At 38.9% G+C, this 19290-nt stretch overlaps 1 protein-coding gene across 7 annotated transcripts in view; it reads right to left on the reverse strand.

Annotated features, from left to right (window-relative positions):
* RAF1 (Raf-1 proto-oncogene, serine/threonine kinase) overlaps positions 1–19290 on the reverse strand; it is a 74885-nt gene that overhangs the window by 20376 nt on the left and 35219 nt on the right. For 3 of the 7 annotated variants that reach the window (XM_087431530.1, XM_087431531.1, XM_004443150.3), the window contains 2 exons: positions 7795–8027; positions 1060–1172 (listed from right to left, as the gene is read on the reverse strand). In XM_087431530.1, coding sequence (XP_087287656.1) covers positions 1060–1172; positions 7795–8001 — 320 coding nt within the window. In that variant the 5' untranslated portion in view covers positions 8002–8027. Of the gene's footprint in view, positions 1–1059; positions 1173–7794; positions 8028–9594; positions 9688–19290 lie in introns of those variants that run through there. The other 4 variants (XM_087431535.1, XM_087431534.1, XM_087431532.1 and 1 more) reach the window with 3 other exon arrangements.

The following is a 19290-nucleotide window of genomic DNA, read 5'->3' on the forward strand; positions in this document are numbered from 1 at the left end:
GAAACTCCATGTCACTACAAAGTCCTGTTTTGCCTTCTAATGAAGAGAGAGAGGGGCAGCCCTATTTTCTGATCAGTCTTCAGGTGCTGTCTAAGAGAGAATCTAGGGTAGCTCCAAACCAATGCAGCCTTGGATGAGAGTGGACCAAGCCTCTCACTGTCTCAGAATCTTTCTAGTCATTAAGGAGCACTATAGATTGGCTTGGGGACCAACCTGCGGCTATACCCAGATATAGCTGACATCTGCTTCAAAGATTTGCACTTCAACAAACTGCCGCCTAAGCTGAGAGGAATAACATTAGTAGAGGAATTTATTCTCACCCTTTTGAGTAGACTCATTCTCTAGGCTATCCTCTCAAACTGGGGAACTCCTTGAAACATAAAAAATGTAAGCTGAAGATCAATAACAGAACTAGCACTTTCCAAGAAGAAGGTAAAGTTAAGGTTATTTCCCCAGATTTGGGGGGGATAAAAGATAATGGATAATTATGACAGCTCTGATGCTATGGGGTAATATTCCTAACCTTTGAGGGAATGCCTCTATTTTGCCACCATCAGAAATAGGACAAACTATGGATCTTCCTTGAAGCAGAAATTCTCCTGCATCTTTTAGCCCTGTGTCTATCAAACTGCAGGGATTCAGTAAACACGAACTAAATAAAAAATGAGTAAATTACAAGAAAGTCAATCTCTAGAGATAACATTCTTTAACTATAAACAATAATGCAAACACTTTCTAGGTACCCACTCTGTGCACTCTAGTATAGCAAACACAAAAATCTTTGCTCTCAAGAAACATAGCATCTGACATTACTGTTTCCATCTGTGGAAACCCTATCAACATCTAACATTTATTTTATTTTTCAACGTTATATTCAAGCAATAATTTCAAGTTCTTAGTATTTTATTTTTCTGAATTGTCTCTTTATAAACAAGCGTACACAAATACACAATATTCTATAGGAAACTAGCAGAATTTTTTTAAATGGAAAGTTACTATTTGAAGCTAGGAGATCCTTACTGGTATGAAGGAAGAGCTGATTGACTTTTGAGTTCTTACCCTTTGTGTTCCTGGAGAAGTCTGAACACTGCACAGCACTCCGGCTGCAGGCCCCTCACCTTGAGTGCTTTCATAAGGCAGTCATGCAAGCTCATTCCATTTCGCACATTGACCTACAAACAAAGGACCACCTTTAGGAACAACACAGGCTGCAAACACTTTGGAAAGATGAGCATAGAAGTAAATGCAGCAGTCTGTAAGGGTGTATGCAGAAGAAGGTTTATGACAGCACTGCTTGTAATGGTAAACACACACACAGGAAACAACCAGAATGTCCAGCAATAGGTGAGTGCTTAAATAAAATATGGAACATCCATATATATCACATTATGCCATTACTATATTACTTATTGTGACCTGGAGGGAGGGGTGTCCATGATATGTTAATTGGGGGAAAATATTTTTCAGAATAATACAAAGAGCAAGATTATTTAAAGGGTGAGAAACCTGTATATGTTTTTATATGTTATGTGAGTGTGAAAAGATATACAGCTATCTGTGAACATCAGGAGAGACTGGTTGAGACAGATAAAATGATCAACTTTTCCTTTATACATCTTTAATTTGTTTGACTCACCGAAATGTGCATGTGAGCATGAACATCCACCAGGAAGGAAAATAAGCCAATCTAATCTACAAACATTAGTTTTTCTGATCAAAAATCTGCATTTCAACCTACTTTCAACAAAATGGTTGATCTTCCTAACAAAAATTCCAACTCACATGCACTTCACACTAGTGAGGACAAGCAGGAAGTGGAGGAAATAGAGCTTCTGTCCTACTATAATGACAAACACCACTGCTAGTTTAAATAAATACACACCATTCTAGGTAGCCTTAGCAGTAAACGCCCCTCCACATTCCCCTGTACCTAATCCTCAAAAGCTGGGCAGGCACTCAGAGGCCTAGTAGGAAGTATGAGTGCCAAGAGTACTAATTATAGCAGCTATATAAAAATGTCAACTAAGATCCTAAGGGTTTTGATAAAAGCCCTATACATTTTGTTTTTACAGCCAAAAAGTTAATCAAAAGTAAAGCAACTAGAGTCAGTATGGTCAGTAAGGAGAGAGGAATGTAGATGTGCGGGGCTTGGGAACTGCCTACAGTCGAGTTCCTCCACTGTGTGAAAGCGTGACAGCTGACAGTAGCCAACCCAGCCCCTTCCCAGAGGGAGGTGAGTGTATGTTTGTGTCTATTTTAAAGGTTTAAAATATTCTTAAATATTCATTTACAATGTTCCATAACAAGTTTATTTTAAAGGTTTCTTGAAGCAGAAATACCCTTAGCAAGATCACACTAACTTCCAGCTTTTCAAAAACAAAGCAACTAAGTCAAGTGAGATATACTGATCAGAACTATGAAGATAGGATACCAGAATGGGGACAATGAAGAGTAATAATTATACACACCCTAACAGAATCATGACCTGCATCAAATACTGTGCAGTAAGTAGTGCTTTGAAACCTGTAAAGTGATAGCTGTGTTATATCATTAATCTTCATTAAAAGTCACAGACTCTGAGAACTAGACAGCTCTTTAAATATCCTCTGATCCAGTGGGGCTTCCAAATGTGGCTGGCATTAGAATCCTCTGAGGAGCTTGTGAAAATACACATTTCCAGCCTCCAACAAATCTAAGGATTCTGATTCAGTTCATCGTGAATGAAGCCCAGGAATCTGTATTTTAACTTGTCAGGTGATTCTAATGGTAATTAACGGTCCTCAGCTACAGTCCAATCACTCATCCAATAAAAACAAAATGAAGCAGCAACAGTTAGTCAGAGACACATGTTAACAAAACAAATGACAATAAAAATTTAAAAAACAACCAACTACTAATTATTACTTCTAAAATTATTTAGATCAGATATACATCCTCTCTGTCACTCTTCTCTATAACTCCCCACGGATACATGCTGAAATCAGTTAAATCTAATTTCTGGAGCCCATTAAGTGATTATGGAAATCATTCTGGGTTCCAAAAGTGAAACAACCTGAGAATAATTAGAAACAGCTGAGGGGCCGGCCCCGTGGCTTAGCAGTTAAGTGCTCGAGCTCCGATACTGGCGGCCCGGGTTCAGATCCCAGGTGCGCACTGACTCACTGCTTGTCCGGCCATGCTGAGGCGGTGTCCCACATACAGCAACTAGAAGGTTGTGCAACTATGACGTACAACTATCTACTGGGGCTTTGGGGAAAAAAAGGAGGAGGACTGGCAATAGATGTTAGCTCAGGGCTGATCTTCCTCACACACACACAAAAAAAAACCAACAACAACAAAAAGAAACAGCTGATTGATGGTGCTGGCTAGCAAGTGACTCCTTCCTCCTTCAGTGCTCCCCCGAAGCTGGGTGCCTGGTGAAAGAAGCTGGTTCTTCCAGGGCTAGATGGTCCATCTCTGGTCAAATAAATAGGAGAAATGAACTTTCTCTGCTAGAACCTTCTCATAAGCTGTAGAAGTCAAGCTTCCAAATCACTAGTTCCCAAGCACCAGCTGTGCTCAAATGAAGGCTGTCAAAGACTACACAGATGTAGACAAACTCAGAAATAATCATAGCTACCTTTTTACTTATGAATTAGCCACTGTATTCAGCATGAGCCTCATTTCATAAAGGTCAAGAAACAGGGGTTCAAAATATTACGTGACTTGTCTAGATGATACAGCTAATAAAAGGCAATACAGGGGCCGAACCGGTGGCACAAGCGGTTAAGTGCGCGCGCTCCACTGTGGCGGCCCGGGGTTCGCAGGTTCGGATCCTGGGTGTGCACCAACGCACCGCTTGTCAAGCCATGCTGTGGTGGCGTTCTATATAAAGTGGAGGAAGATGGGCATGGATGTTAGCCCAGGGCCAGTCCTCCTCACCAATAAATAAATAAATAAATAATAAAAAGGCAATACACAAAGCAACAAAAGCAAAAATAAACAAGTGGGACTACATCACACTAAAAAGCTTCTGCACAAAAAAGGAAAACACCAAAAAAATGAAAAGGCAACCTATAGAATGGGAGAAAATATAAGTCACATATGTGATAAGGGGCTAATAACCAAAATATATAAAGAACTCATACAACTCAAATAGCAAAAAGAAAATCTGATTAAAAAATGGGCAGTGGTGGCAGAGCGGTTAAGTGTACACGCTCTGCTTCAGCGGCCTGAGGGTTCGCAGGTTCGGATCCCTAGCACGCACTGACACACTGCTCTTCAGGCCATCCTGTGGCGGCATCCCATATAAAGCAGAGAAAGATGGACACGGATGTTAGCCCAGGGCCAATCTTTCTCAGCAAAAAAGAGGAGGATTGGCATCGGATGCTAGCTCAGGGCTGATCTTCCTCAGACACACACAAAAATGGGCAGAAGATCTATTCAGACATTTTTCCAAAGAAGACATACACATGGCTAACAGGTACACGAAAAGATACTGAACATTATTAACCATCAGGAAATGCAAATCAAAACACAAGGGGCCAGCCCGGTGGCATAGCAGTTAAGTTCACACTGCTTTGGCGGCCCGGGGTTTGCAGGTTTGGATCCCAGGTGCCGACCTATGCAGTGCTTATAGAGCCATGCTGTGGCAGGTGTCCCACATAAAATAGAGAAAGATGGGCACAGATGTTAGCTCAGGGCCAATCTTCCTCAGCAAAAAGAGGAGGATTGGCAACAGATGTTAGCTCAGGGCTAATCTTCCTCACACACACAAAAAAACCACAATGAGATACCACCTCACACCTGTGAGAATGGCTATTATCAAAATGACAAGAAATAACAAGTGTTGGTGAGGATGTGGAGAAAAGGAAACCCTTGTGCACTGTTGGTGGGAATGTAAACTGGTGCAGCCACTATGGAAAGCAGTATGGAGGTTCCCCAAAAAACTAAAAATAGAACTACTATATGATCCAGCTATTTCACTTCTGGGCATTTATCCAAAGAAAATGAAAACACCAACTCAAAAAGATATATGCACCCCTATGTTCACTGCAGCATTATTTACAAGAGCCAAGATACGGAAACAACCTAAGTGTCCATCGATGTATGAGTGGATAAAGAAATTGTGGTGTATATACATAATGGAACATTAGCCATAAAAAAGACTGAAATCTTTTCACTTGCGATAACATAGATGGACCTCGAGGACATTATGCTAAGCAAAATAAGTCAGACAGAGAAAGACAAATATCATATGATCTCTCGTATATGTGCAATCTTAAAAAAAAAACCCACAACCAAGCTCATAGATACAGAAAACAGACTGGTGGCTGCCAGGGCAGCGGGGTGATGAGATGGGAGAAATGAGTAGACTGTTTTTGTTTTTGTTTAGTTTAAATAAATTGAAAAAAAAAAAAAAAGACAATCCAACATGAACTCTCAGGATGACACTGTGAGGGCTCTAACATGAATAATAAATCCTCCCTCAAGAGCCTTTTAGGGGCCGGCCCTGTGGCTTGGTGGTTGAGTGCGCGCGCTGCGATGCTGGCGGCCCGGGTTCGGATCCCGGGTGCGCATCGAGGCACCACTTCTCTGTCCATCCTGAGGCCGAGTCCCACATACAGCAACTAGAAGGGTGTGCAGCTGTGACATACAACTGTCTACTGGGGCTTTGGGGGCAAAAAATAAAAATAAAAATCTTTAAAAAAAAAAAAAAAAAAAAAAAAAAAAAAAAAAGAGCCTTTTAGGAAATGGGGAAGTAAGATATATTCACAACTACCAGAATATAAGTGGAAATGATAAGTGCTGTAAGAAAGATAGATGTAAAGGGTTATGGGCATTCAAAAGAGAGATTACTGCCAGCTGTGGGAACTAGGGCCAGGTAAATATGGAGGCAGGGGAAGAGGTAAAATGATCATCAGTAGCTGTACATGAACAATTTCTTCAACAAGGAAAAAATGAGGAAATCAGTTTGGCTGAAGCGGATCATGAATAAAGTGGAAGAACATGAAATAAGGCTGGAAAGATAAATGGGTGCTGGATTTTGAACTTTTTAACATAAAGTAAATTGGGGAACCACTTTTCTATACAGGGAAGTAACATGCTCAGAGCTGTTTTTCAGGAAAAGTGATGTGGCAGCTGCTGTTACAGAAACTGGAAAAAGGAAGAGAGATTAGTTAGGAGACTTTCTAGTTCAAGTGGGACAGAACTCCACTGAGTCTCTTTTCTGGAAGACAGGGAGCCCACCAGCACCACAAACACAACCACAAAAGGTCCACACGTTGACTGCCAAAGCCTCAATTCAATTTGGAATTATCCTTCCATAAATATGTCAGTCAATGTTGGTCAAGTAAACAGTACTGTGAACAAAAATAAAAATAGGGTATATGTTAGTGGACAAAATTTTAGCCACCCAATCCTGAAAAACAACAACAAAAAAGGGCAATACAGGGATTTAAATTGGGGCTTGATTGTCTTAAAGGTCCATACACTTAATCATTATGCCAAACTAAGTCTCCCAGTCTTCCAGGCAAACTGGTAGTAGATGGGGATGGAGAATATATCTCCAGTAACACCCAGAGGCAGCACCAGATGGTCTTGAGCTTCCCGTCACATTCACACTTCCCACCTGGGCTCTCCATTTAAGGTTAGAAAGAAAATTAACGAGAAAAAGTAGGAAAAAAATCACTTTACAAATGAAAGACCACTGTTGAAATATAAGGGGATTATTACTATTTATTTTGCCAACCATTAAACTTTCATTTTTAGAAAGGGGAAGAAAAATAAATTCACTCAAACTTTACTCAAGCCTTTTGAGGTTTGCCTTCAGTTCAAAATCTACCTAAATGTACAACACTATAACTGGGAGGCTCTTTAGGTTCACAAAACAAGTACAAAGGAATTTGTTAGTAAACTAGGGAGAGTGGAACTGTTAGAAACAAATAAGAAAATTCTGGCCTGGACTTGCCTCAGAACCTTGCCTCATCTAGATACACAGACTAAACACAACCCACTGATTTTACACAAAGAATGGAGGGTGGGAAAGGAGGACACACAGAAGTTTTGAACTAAAGTTTTCTCAAATGTCCCACCAAGCAAAATCAGTACAACTTCACTTCTCTGTTTCAACCAGGTAGGTTTTTTTCTAGGATAGCAGGAAACTTTTTTGAGCAGTAATTTCTTAGAAAAGTTAGGGTTCTGTGTCAGAAAACCGAGTGGCAGTGTCCTGCCATGAAGCCACTATGAAGCTGTTGCTGGTACTAGAAAAATAAACTACGCAGAAATAGTGCCAGTGCCCTGGAAAAGAGGAAGATGCTATGATTTCTAAGCTATTTCCAGCTTTGCCTGGGGCCTATGAAATTTATCAAAATAATTTTTTCTAGTAAATTTTATTTTCTTCCTTATACTTAATTATATCCAAAAACACCTTAAGTGAACATTTTGCTTTAATACTCAGAAGAAAACAATAAAAAAATGTTTTTAATTAGCTGGAAAGGTCTAAGGGAGCTTTTCAAAGAAAAGTTTTTGAAATATATCCCCATAAGAATGTACTATTTGTTTGAATGAAGCGGCAGAAAGGAAGACATTCCAGGCAAGACTAATAACAGAAGGAAGGCCAAGGGGTGGGAAAAGTAGGGGTTGTGGAAGGAACACAGCAATATAAAGCAACAAACTCTGCAACTGAAAAGCCAATTAATAAAGACTCTAAGTGAGAGTGAAGATTTTGCCTGTCTATAAGGTGGGCAATAGGATCTATAATGTTTTCTGTAGGCAGATGGACAGCTTAATTTTCGGAAAGGAAAGTTCACGTACCACTGTTCTTTGCTTATTTGGCAAGAAAACACGGATAGTGCTGTTTGTCTTAGAAGAGTCCGTAAGTTTGCCATCATCTGACGCCCGACGCTGATAGCCAAACTGCTGAACTATTGTAGGGGAGATGCAGCTAGGGCCATCAAACACTGCATCTTTGAATCCAAAACCATTGCTGATCGTCTTCCAGGCCCCCTGTATGTGCTCCATTGATGCAGCTTACACAATACTTAAACCTGGTAAAACAGACAAATAATTGTAATTCTAGAACAAAAGCAATTAACTCAACAACACAATATACAGAATAATAATGAAAACGGTACTTTCTTATAAGTGATGCCTTCTGCTTACATAAATTAATCAGAAACCTTCTATATTAGTATATTTCCACGAAATATTTTATAGACAACTCAAGAATGAGCAAAATGGGGACTAGAGATCAAAAGACTCATTAAGGGTTATACCAACAGTTAAAAGCCAACCTGGAACATGAGCCCAGGTCTCCTGACTTCTAGTCTAATACGTTTTCAATTATATTTCTCTTCTTTGGTTATTGTATATTAAGTATGAGTGACTATTATTGAGAATGAGTAACATGTTAGTACTATGAGAAATTTTTTTAAAGTGTAAGCCATAATTTTGTGCCTTCAAGGAAGGAAAAGTAGTATTTCTAGGATGCGTATGAGACATTTTATATATAAATTATCTCATTTAATTTGTAATAAGGACTCCAAAGATTTTAAATCCCTTCCTCCATCCACCTTTTATTTTTTAAACAAATAAGGTATAGAAAAATCATGCTACTTGTCCAAGAACACCCAGGTTATAGGTAACATAACTAGATTCTATATTTGTTTAAAGTCCATGAACTTTCCCATAACATTCAACATTCAGTTTTGGTGAAGAAACAAAGCGTATAAACAGAAGCAAGCAGAGACAGTCACCTAACCAAAAATAACCAAATGTTTTAATCAGGCAACAAAAAACCTGCAATATGAGTCCACAGATAGTCCCACAATGACAGTCAGTCAGATACTCTGCAGTGAGGACATGCAATGCTCTGGCACTGACCAGGAGTCAGCAACCAAGCAGAAGTGAGAGGTTGGTTTCCTCCTTTATAAAACAGTGAGGGTGACAGAGAATCCCATCCTCCTCAAGCCTTCCTGCTTCAGAAACTTGTTTTGTCTTATTATTAATAATAGCTACCATTTACTAGGTGCCTACTATTAAGAGGCAGTATATACTGCATACATCACACTCATATAATCCAACCTAACCCTTAGAGTGATTTTCTAGGTAGAAATTACACCCCCTTTTTACAGTTGAGAAAATTCTCGCACAGCTTTAGGTGGCAGAGCTGGGATTCAGAACTGGGCAGCTTTGACTCCAGAGCCCTTACCTTCTCATGCATAACACTGACACTTGAAATCATTTAGTCAGTACTGAAATGGCCTAGAATTAAAGACCATTTAATCCAAACCTCTTGTTTTCAACCAGAAGTTTCTGTCTGAATATCCACTATGTGCAAAGCCCTTTCTCATATCACATGCCTGAATCAAGAGGGGATGATACATATTAACTATTCTTAGTTGAAAACTGAGGAAACCAGAGAGGTTTGGAGAATTTCTCAAGATCACAGCATGGTGCTACTCTCACACAGTCTTGGCACGACCTTTTTGGAGGAGAATGTGGTAATAATTATTAAAATTTTGAAATGTTCCTAAAGATCGATTTAGTCATTCAATTCCACTCTAGGACTTTATCCTTCAGAAATATAAGGCAAGTATGTAAAGAGATACGTACAAGCATCATCACAGCATTGTTCACATCCTTGAAAAATTAGGAAAAAGACCAAATACCTAACAATAGAGAATTAAACAAATCATGTTAATATCTGTGTGATAAATGAAGTAGATCTTTATGTGCAGAGATGTAAAACGCTATCCACGACAAAGCAAAAAATGAAAAATATAGTTTGACCCTCTTTTATATTAATCTAGAAAGAAGGAAGAAAATCTAGAATCATAAAGAAGTGAGAAAATCTAGAATAATAAAGTATTAACTGACTATTTCAGCAGGATTGTGAGGAATTTTTACTTTTTATATATTATCTATTTACTTTTTGCTTTTTATATTTTACTGTTATACTCTAAACTCCTATAAGCCTATTTTATCTCTGTGAGAACGAAGGGTGGGACAAGATCCCACAGCCTTCAAGTGGCAGGGCCATGACACACTGCCTCCCCGCCTCTGGCAACTAAAGCTGAGCCCTGACACACTCCTAACACTATCCCTTGGTTACCACGAGGTCACTTTTTAGGGGCACCTACAGCTCCTCTTTTCCCTAGATCCCTTTTCCCAACTAAAGAGGAAGAGATGAAGGAGTTTAGGACCAGATGAGAGAGGAAAAGATGAAAAGAGAGAGAGAAGACTCATCTGCGTATCTCACTAGCCTGAAATGATGTGGCTCCTATGATCTATAGATAGAGCATAGCCAAAATGCAACTCATTGTGTTCCTCCCGTTTAAGACTCAGAATAAAAGCTAAACTCCTTTCTGAACATGCCAAGCTTCACGCCTCAGGACTTGCAACTTCCTGTTCCCTTCACCCAGAAGACGGAAACCTCTAGAAACAAGCAAGTTGGCCTCTTCACATCATTAAGGTCTCACCTAAAAGATCTCTTTAGAGACACTTTCCCTAGCCAGCCTAACCACAAGACTCCATATTCCCCCTACCACCGTGAAATAACTCCATCTTATTTTCGTCATGGCATTTACTACTATGTTAGACTGTTTACAGATTTTGGTCAGTACCCCTCCACCCTCCTTCTGCTCTATGAGGGCAGGACTCTGCCAATCTTGTTCACTGCTGTATTCTTAGTCCTTAATATAGTACCTAGAACATGAAGGCACTCAGATATTTATTAAATGAAGTTAGGAACCAGAATAATGCTGCAAAAAATATAATTTTTTAATAGAAAAGACCTGTCAAGAACTAGTAAATGTGAATTAAATCTCCATTTGGTAGTACGCTTTTAAAAAATATCTACCATTCAGCAAAAGACAAACTGCAATAAATTGCATTCTGTATTTAATTGTGGGGGAAGACTGTATTCTAATCTATTGGTTAAAGAACCCACTTACAAGACTTAATTGTAGCCTAAGTCCAAGAACACGGTTGTTTTATAATGAATTCTAAGTCTTGTAGGCACTAAGACAGCGCTGGTGCTTAGTAGAGAACATACTACAATAACCGTTAATAAAAAAGTGACAAGCGGGGCCAGCCCCATGGCTTAGCGGTTAAGTGTGTGCGCTCCGCTGCTGGCGGCCTGGGTTCGGATCCCGGGCGTGCACCGACGCACTGCTTCTCCGGCCATGCTGAGGCCGCGTCCCACATACAGCAACTAGGAGGATGTGCAGCTATGACATACAACTATCTACTGGGGCTTTGGGGGGGGGAATAAATAAATAAATAAAATTAAAAAAAAAAAAAAAGTGACAAGGGGCCGACCCAGTGGTGTAGCAGTTAAGTTCACGTGCTCTGCTTCGGCAGCCTGGGGTTTGCAGGTTCGGATCCCGGGCGCGGACATAGGCACCGCTTATCAAGCCATGCTGTGGCGGTGTCCCATATAAAGTAGAGAAAGATGGGTACGAATGTTAGCCCAGGGCCAATCTTCCTTGGCAAAAAAGAGCAGGATTGGCAACAGATGTTAGCTCAGGGCTGATCTTTCACAAAAAAACAAAAATTTTAAATTAAAAAAAAAAATAAAATAAACAAGTGACAAAATAAAAGCAAATCCATTTTCTCAATTTTAGATTATCACTCATAATTTTTATTTTTCCATGTCTATATCAAGATCACTTAGAGGTTAAGAAGTATACTAAGTCAGCGCTTGCCAACCTTTTTCACGTCACTCATACAAAAGGATGGATCATATCCGTAAGGCATACTAAGGTAACCAGACAAGCCCAGGAAGGCCAAGGGCCCTACCAGCTGCCCCAGGGCTGATGGGTACACTTCTAACTTGTTCATCACAGGAGGCTCTATGCTAAGCCATTCTTTAATCAATTTACTAAAGGGTACACATCCTTGGGCCGGCCCTGTGGCTTGGTGGTTAAGTGCGCGCGCTGCAATGCTGGTGGCCCGGGTTCGGATCCCGGGTGCGCATCGAGGCACCACTTCTCCGTTCATCCTGAGGCCGAGTCCCACATACAGCAACTAGAAGGATGTGCAGCTACGACACACAACTATCCACTGGGGCTTTGGGGGGAAAAATAAAATAAATAAAATCTTTAAAAAAAAAAAAAAAAAAAGGGTACACATCCAAAACAAGAAAGAAGCATCTTCTAAAAACCATACAGCAGAAATGTACTTCAACCTTAAATGGAGACATTCAGAAATCCCCTTGATACTACTCTCAAATGTAAACGGAGGTGTAACATAAATGTAAATCTAGCTTCTAATGTTGTGATCTCTCCCTCTGATCCGCTGACCAAATGCTCCAAGTTAAAATATATATATATACACCCACACATACACATCTAGAGACATACTAAAACTAGATAGTCCAAAGTAGAAATCAACTTCTGAATGTGAAAGGTCTTTCACAGTTCCAAAGAAAAGTTTCAAAACAAATGCATTCTCTCATGAATGCAGAAATTCACTATGTTGGAAGAAATCACTCATCTAAAAAAAGACATATATATCTCCCTATAAAAGATTACTATTCCTGGGGCCGGCCCAGTGGCATAGTGGTTAAGTGCCTGCACTCCGCTTCAGCGGCTTGGGGTTCAAAGGTTCCAATCCTGGGTGCGGACCTACGCACTGCTAATCAGGCCATGCTGTGGCAGGCATCCCACATATAAAGTAGAGGAAGATGGGCACGGATGTTAGCCCAGGGCCAATCCTCCTCAGCAAAAAGAGGAGGACTGGCAACAGATGTTAGCTCAGGGCTAATCTTCCTCATCAAAAAAAAAAAAAAACAAGATTACTATTTGTAATATACAAAGAACTTCTGAGAATTAATAAGAAAAAGATGAAAAATGCCACAGAAAAACCAGGGCATTTATGTTTATCTATACAAATAGAGAAATGCAAATTTTAAAAATAAAATACTATTTTTAATATCAGATTTATAAAATTTAAAAGACTGAAAACATCCATCACAAGCATTTGAGGAAATCTACCTCTCTTTATACTTGCTGAAAAGAGTGTAAACTGCAACAGTCTAACAATGTAATAATGTCTATTTAAAGATTTAAATTCACATACCATTTGACCATCTATCCTACAGGCAGAAAAAAACACTGAGCACTACAAAAACACACAGGAATATTTACTGCAGTGTTGTTTGTAACATCCATAAACTGTAAACTACTTCAGAGTCAAAGCCATGGAACTAAACCAGGAACAATTTAAAGCAAGACTGGTTTACAAAAACAAGACCTCCCAGGAAAGGATGCTGCCCCAACACACTGGCTAAAGGTCTAATTTAAAATATTTATCCAGACATTTTTGTCTAGAAAAAATACTATCTAAAGTTATGAAAAACCCTACTTTGTTTTGCCTGAGCAAACTTTTTAAAAAGAAAACTTTTAAGCTTTAACTAGGGAGTATTTTATACTTCTATATTTAAGTAGAAAAACTATTGGAGGGGCCGGCCCCGTGGTGTAGCGGTTAAGTGCGCGCACTGCTGCTGGTGGCCTAGGTTCGGATCCTGGGCAGGCACCGACACACTGTTTGTCAGGCCATGCTGTGGTGGCGTCCCATATGAAGTGTAGGAAGATGGGCACGGATGTTAGCACAGGGCCACTCTTCCTCAGCAAAAAAAAAGAGGAGGATTGGCATGGATGTTAGTTCAGGGCTGATCTTCCTCACAAAAAAATTTAAAAAATAAAATAATTAAAAAAAAAGAAAAAAAGGAAAAAAAAAGAAAAACTATTGGATTTCACTGCTAAAATTGTAAATTATTCTCCATAATACAAGAATGGGGCCAATGCCATCTATCTGTCACTAATACATTTTTAAAATACTGTAAAGGACTATATGTGTTGTATAATATCAAAAGTAAACTAACCATCAAAAAAAGATAAATTAAAAATGTTCATAAAGTATTTCTTGGTATTTATCCAACTGTTTCCATCCTTATATAAAAGTTGTTTAAGAGAGAATTGTTATATATGCCATTTGAAGATAACTTTTGTAGCAAAAAGTTTATATGAAATCTAATTTTAAAAGCTCATTTCTGTCCAAAAAAAAAAAAAATCTTTTTCTGATAACTCTCTTCACATATACAAAATAGTAGCTTTATTATCACAAAAGTTCTCTGACCTTAAACACTTACTTAGTGAGAGAGCCTGAGAATTTGTCTTCTACAGACTAAACATTTACCTTTTATAAGACAGCATGTTCATAATTTCATTTATTATGATAGCTAAATTCTATAAATTATTTAGGAAGCCTACAATTTGCTTAATAAGAATTCTTCTAGCCTATTCTAGAATTCAGATTCAACCTCTGCTTCCTTCTGCATTCCAGACCCCCTTAACCCTCCACCCCTGCCCCCAGCATCACAGAAAACCTCAGAAATAAAAAAAGCCTACTAGATCCTACCCTACTCTGCTTCCTCCACTTTGGCTACCATTCCATTAAAGAATTGCCACAATGCGCTTAATCGCAAAGTCAGTCTCTGAAAGACACCAAGGGATGAATATTTTATGATAGAAAAAGGGGACAATTCATTAATTGCTAGATATCTTAGCTTTCTGTAGTCACCCACTCTATATTTGTCAATCATGAGTTTATCTAAATTTCTCCAAATTTATTATTTCTAGTCTACATTATTTCTGAGGGTGCTATGTTTCATAAGTTCACCAAAAAGTTTGCCTTTTATTGGCTTCATGCTTCATTCTGCCATACTGGAGTTTAAAGATATGTTCGCTTTAGTCATTAATTCATGTCTAAACTGTTTTCAAAGCTGTATCTTTCTATACCAAAATGTCCACTTTTATCATAGTTCACTTGTCACAATCGCTCAACTTCATTTATTCTTTATATGAATATTCCTTTTTAGAAAGTCAGAGAATGATACCTTTTCTATATCCAAGATAAAAGATGGTTTATAAATTCTAAATAGTACTGAGTTTAGGAGCAAACAAAATAACTATAGTAGAAAGACACATGGCCCTGAACTCCACAGCAAGAGGACTCAAGGAAGAGTCAAAGGCCAAGCCCCTGAACAATCTGACAGGAGTCTCTACCTTGAGATCCATTTCTGCTGCCTTCTTTGGGCCCTTTTTGTGGTATACCTAAAATAGCACCCAATATGGTTTCAAACAAGGACAGAATAGGTACCTTTTTTTTTTTTTTTTTTTGGTGAGGAAGATCAGCCCTGAGCTAACATCTGCCAATCCTCCTCTTTTTGCTGAGGAAGACTGGCCCTGGGCTAACATCTGTGCCCATCTTCTTCCACTTTATGTGGGACGCCGGCACAGCATGGCCTGACAAGCGGTGCAGTGGTGCATGCCCAGGATCCGAACCTGCGAACCCCGGGCCACCAGCGGCAGAACGTGCGCACTTAACCACTACGCCACAGGGCCGGACCCCAATAGGTAGTTTCTTAACAGCCAGCTTCTTTAGGGAAGAGATTTAAAAAACTCACGTCTCCTTCTTTCCTAGATTATTACTCAGAACTTTTTCAAACTGTAGAGTATGACCCATTAGTGGTCAGGAAATCATTTTGGTGAGTCATGACCAGCTTCTCAAAAAATAAGATAGAGCAGAACGTATCACACATTGTACAGAGAAGTACTATTTTGAGAAATCTTTGAGAAATCAGGTATACACACATTATAAAATGTTATTTCTTACTGTGGATCACTACTAAGTTTGAAAGCTACTGGTGTAATTCTAAAGCCCAGAATCCCTAGGAGAGCTTGCATCGATTTCTCCAAATGCATTTATTCACACAAAATACATTTTCCTGCACTTGATCACTTTTTTTAAGGATCCATCTAGTCTTAAAGTATCTTTCTTAGTCCTACTGACGAACTCTCTCCATGTGTGTGCTAATTCCACCTTGCGTTACATTTAAAAATAGTCATTTCTCTTACTGCATGTAATTCTTCTAGTTTTCATGTATTTCATTGCTATGCAGACTCAAAAAAACTCAGTATATTAAGTTTTCACTCTTTTTTCAGGTACCATAAGTTATTTGTGACCTTATTTATCATCCTCATTCAAATTCACCGTGAAGATATCTACCTCAATGGATACACTGACAGTAACCTGAGACCATTCTCCAGGGCTGATTAGGTTACATGGTTTATTAACTTTTAAATAACATGACATTTTAAAGGCACAGAACTTATATACCCATGGTTCTTATACTATATTGTCTCATTTACTAAATTATTTTGCCCTATGCTGAAGTTCTAATATTTGTCTCTCTCTCAAAATAGCCCTTCCTCATTTATCACTTCTTATAACGATCTTTGTTGCTGTGAGGCCTTCTGTTTCCTGCCTGTTGAGATGATGCTTTTCCGCTTTCAAAGAAAATACCAAATGAGAGTGTGATCTCAACTCCATTTCACAGAACTTAATATAGATTCCCTCCCCAATTTAAATCCTTCTCTAAAGCACACAAAACAAAGATTGTACTCATTTACAATCTTGTAACTTTTTTTTTTAACTCTCTCTTCTGGATGGTTTGAGAGATCCAGTCTCTGTGCAGTATTAAAACCTTAAAATGTACAAAGCAGGTTTCTGAAAGTCTTTCTTTGAGGGCAGCCCCTCAGTAGAATTCTATATGCCTCTACTGAGGCTTTAGGTACTCTGTGACATTCTTCAGGTAAAGCACCTGAAATTCTCTCTCATAAAACCTCCCTTCTTTGTGCCCTATTCAAAAAGAATTTACTACTCCCTCCTCTTTTTCATATTTATATTATTCACGTATATATTATTAACAGCACTTCCCACCGTGTACTGTAATTATTTATTTACATGTCTGTCTCCCTACCTGACTGTAAGCTCCTTGAGGATAGAGTACATGACTTCTTTGTTCTCCTAGAACTTAGCGTGACACCTGACCCATAGGCGTTACTCAACCAAGACTTCAAAACCAACGGGATGGTGGGCTGGCCTGGTGGCTTAGCAGTTAGGTTTGCGTGCTCCACTTTGGCAGCCCGGGGTTCGCTGGTTCAGATCCTGGGCCCGGACCTACTCACCACTCATCAAGCCATGCTGAGGCAGTGTCTCACACAGAAGAGTGACAACTCTACAACTATGATACACAACTATGTACTGGGGGCTTTGGGGAGAAAAAAGAAAAAGAGGAAGATTGGCAACATATGTTAGCACAGGGCCAATTTTCCTCAAAAAAAAAAAAAGAGAAAAAAAACCCAATGGGATGGTAATTACAGAATCCAAAATATAGTAAATATTTTAATCATATTAAAATTTATGTAAATTATTAAGGAAAAAATGGCTATTTTTAAGATGTAATATAAAATTATAACCACAAGCAAGCGTCCATTAAAAACAGAAATTTTAACAAAGACTGTTTGGCTATCTGAACAATAACAATATTGGTTTGCTCTCTATTTTGACACCTGCCAAATCTCACTAGGCAACAAGATATATCCACCAAAAAAGAAATTTCTTAAAATTCTGTACCAACTAAGCAGCAACAATAATAATAATGATATTAGCTAATAGCTATTGAGTTCTTTACATTTCAGTATGTACATATTAACTATCAGTCCTTTACATACCACATCTCATTTAATCTTCCTAACAACCCTATGAGAGAGACTATTATCCTGATTTTGGAGATGAGAAAACTGAGGACAAAAAGGTTAAATAAAATTGTCCAAGATTTCACAGTAAGATAGAGAGCCAAGATTACTGACAGAATATCTAAGGTCAAAAGCACTCACAAGTTTTACCAGAGTTTTATCACATCATCGTTCTTTATTCTTAAGGCAGATAAGATCAGTGCATTTGTGGGACAAGCTATTGCTCAGATGAGGTGCCAGATTTCAGGCTTGCGGCTGCCTGCTCTAGCTTCCTCATAGCTGGCTCTTTCCTTCCACACTGGTAACTTGTTTTTAATCATACTTTTATGTAAAATATTTATGTAAAAGAATTAAATTTGGGGAAGGGGATAAAGAAAAAAAGTTACCCATAATCTTATCCTAACACAACATTTTTTGGATATCATCTTCTAATATTAGAAGCACAATACATGGATATCAGTTCAAAAGCTACCTCCACCTTTTATTAGCTGTATGGCCTTTTGCCAAATTGCTTAACTTCCCCCACACCAATTTTCTCACTCAATCATTCATGCAATAAACATTACTGAGTACCTACTATGTACAAGGCATTGTTCTAGATGCTGGGATTACCTCAGTGAACTAGAGACAAAGATCTCTGATCTCAGGAGAAGCATATCTTCTAGCGGTGGGACACACAACAAAGTAAATTATATAATATGATAGTGGGTGATAAGTGCTGGGGGAAGGGAAGCAGGTTGCAATTTATATAGTGAGGTCAGAGTAGGCCTCAATGAGGAGCTATCAGCTGAGGCAAAATTTGGAAGTCAGGGAGTTTGACCTGCAGAGAGCTGAGAGAACATTCAAGGTAGCAGAACAGCCAGTGAAAACTCTAAAGCAGCAGTGTTTTGTGGACAAGAATAGCAAAGAGATTATAGAGTTCAATGAAGTGAGAGTACAGTTGGGGGAAGAGGGAACAATGCAGATAACATACTGCCCTGTAGGTCACTTGGGAGGACTCTGCCTTTTACTGAGTGAAATGGGAAGTCACTGAAAGATTTTGAGCAGAGGAGACACACAATCTGCCTTAGGTCCTAAAAGGATTGCTCCAGATGCTATATTGCAAATAAACTACATAGGTAGTAGATGTACAATTACGGAGTTCAGAAGATGTCTGGGCTGAAGAATTAACTGTGAAAGGGGATAATAATACTCACCTCATTGAGTTGTAATGAAAATTGTTCAATAGTGTCTGTAAGGCACCTAGTACTGTGCCTGATAGTAAATGATATTGCTATAGCTTCTACCTTACACAAGGAGACGTAGCATAGTGTGAAATGAGAGAGGGTAGAAATTCAGCCCATGCTTCACTTGCTAAGCCATGTGCCTGGTACATAGACAGCATCAGCCTGGAAGAAGGGGCTTCTCCTAATTCACATGAAAGGCACAGTCCTGCTGGCTGAGCTACGGACCTTTTGCTGTTTAGCAATGGTGCCTTTGGGGCTAGTTGTGGCCTTAATCCTTGTCCATATGTAGGCAGATCTGCACTCTCATTCCAAATCCTATGCTACCTTATTCTCCTCCAATTTAATTTTAAGTATTTGATGATTATTTGTCTAATCATACTCTATTGTGTTGAATGGAATTTATTCTTACCTATTTTTTTTTTGCAGGGAAAGATTTGCCCTGAGCTAACATCTGTTGCCCATCTTCCTCTTTTTTTTCC

The sequence above is a fragment of the Ceratotherium simum genome, chromosome 5, assembly GCF_057802395.1.
Source record: "Ceratotherium simum simum isolate JZ-2026a chromosome 5, ASM5780239v1, whole genome shotgun sequence".
NCBI lineage: Eukaryota > Metazoa > Chordata > Mammalia > Perissodactyla > Rhinocerotidae > Ceratotherium > Ceratotherium simum.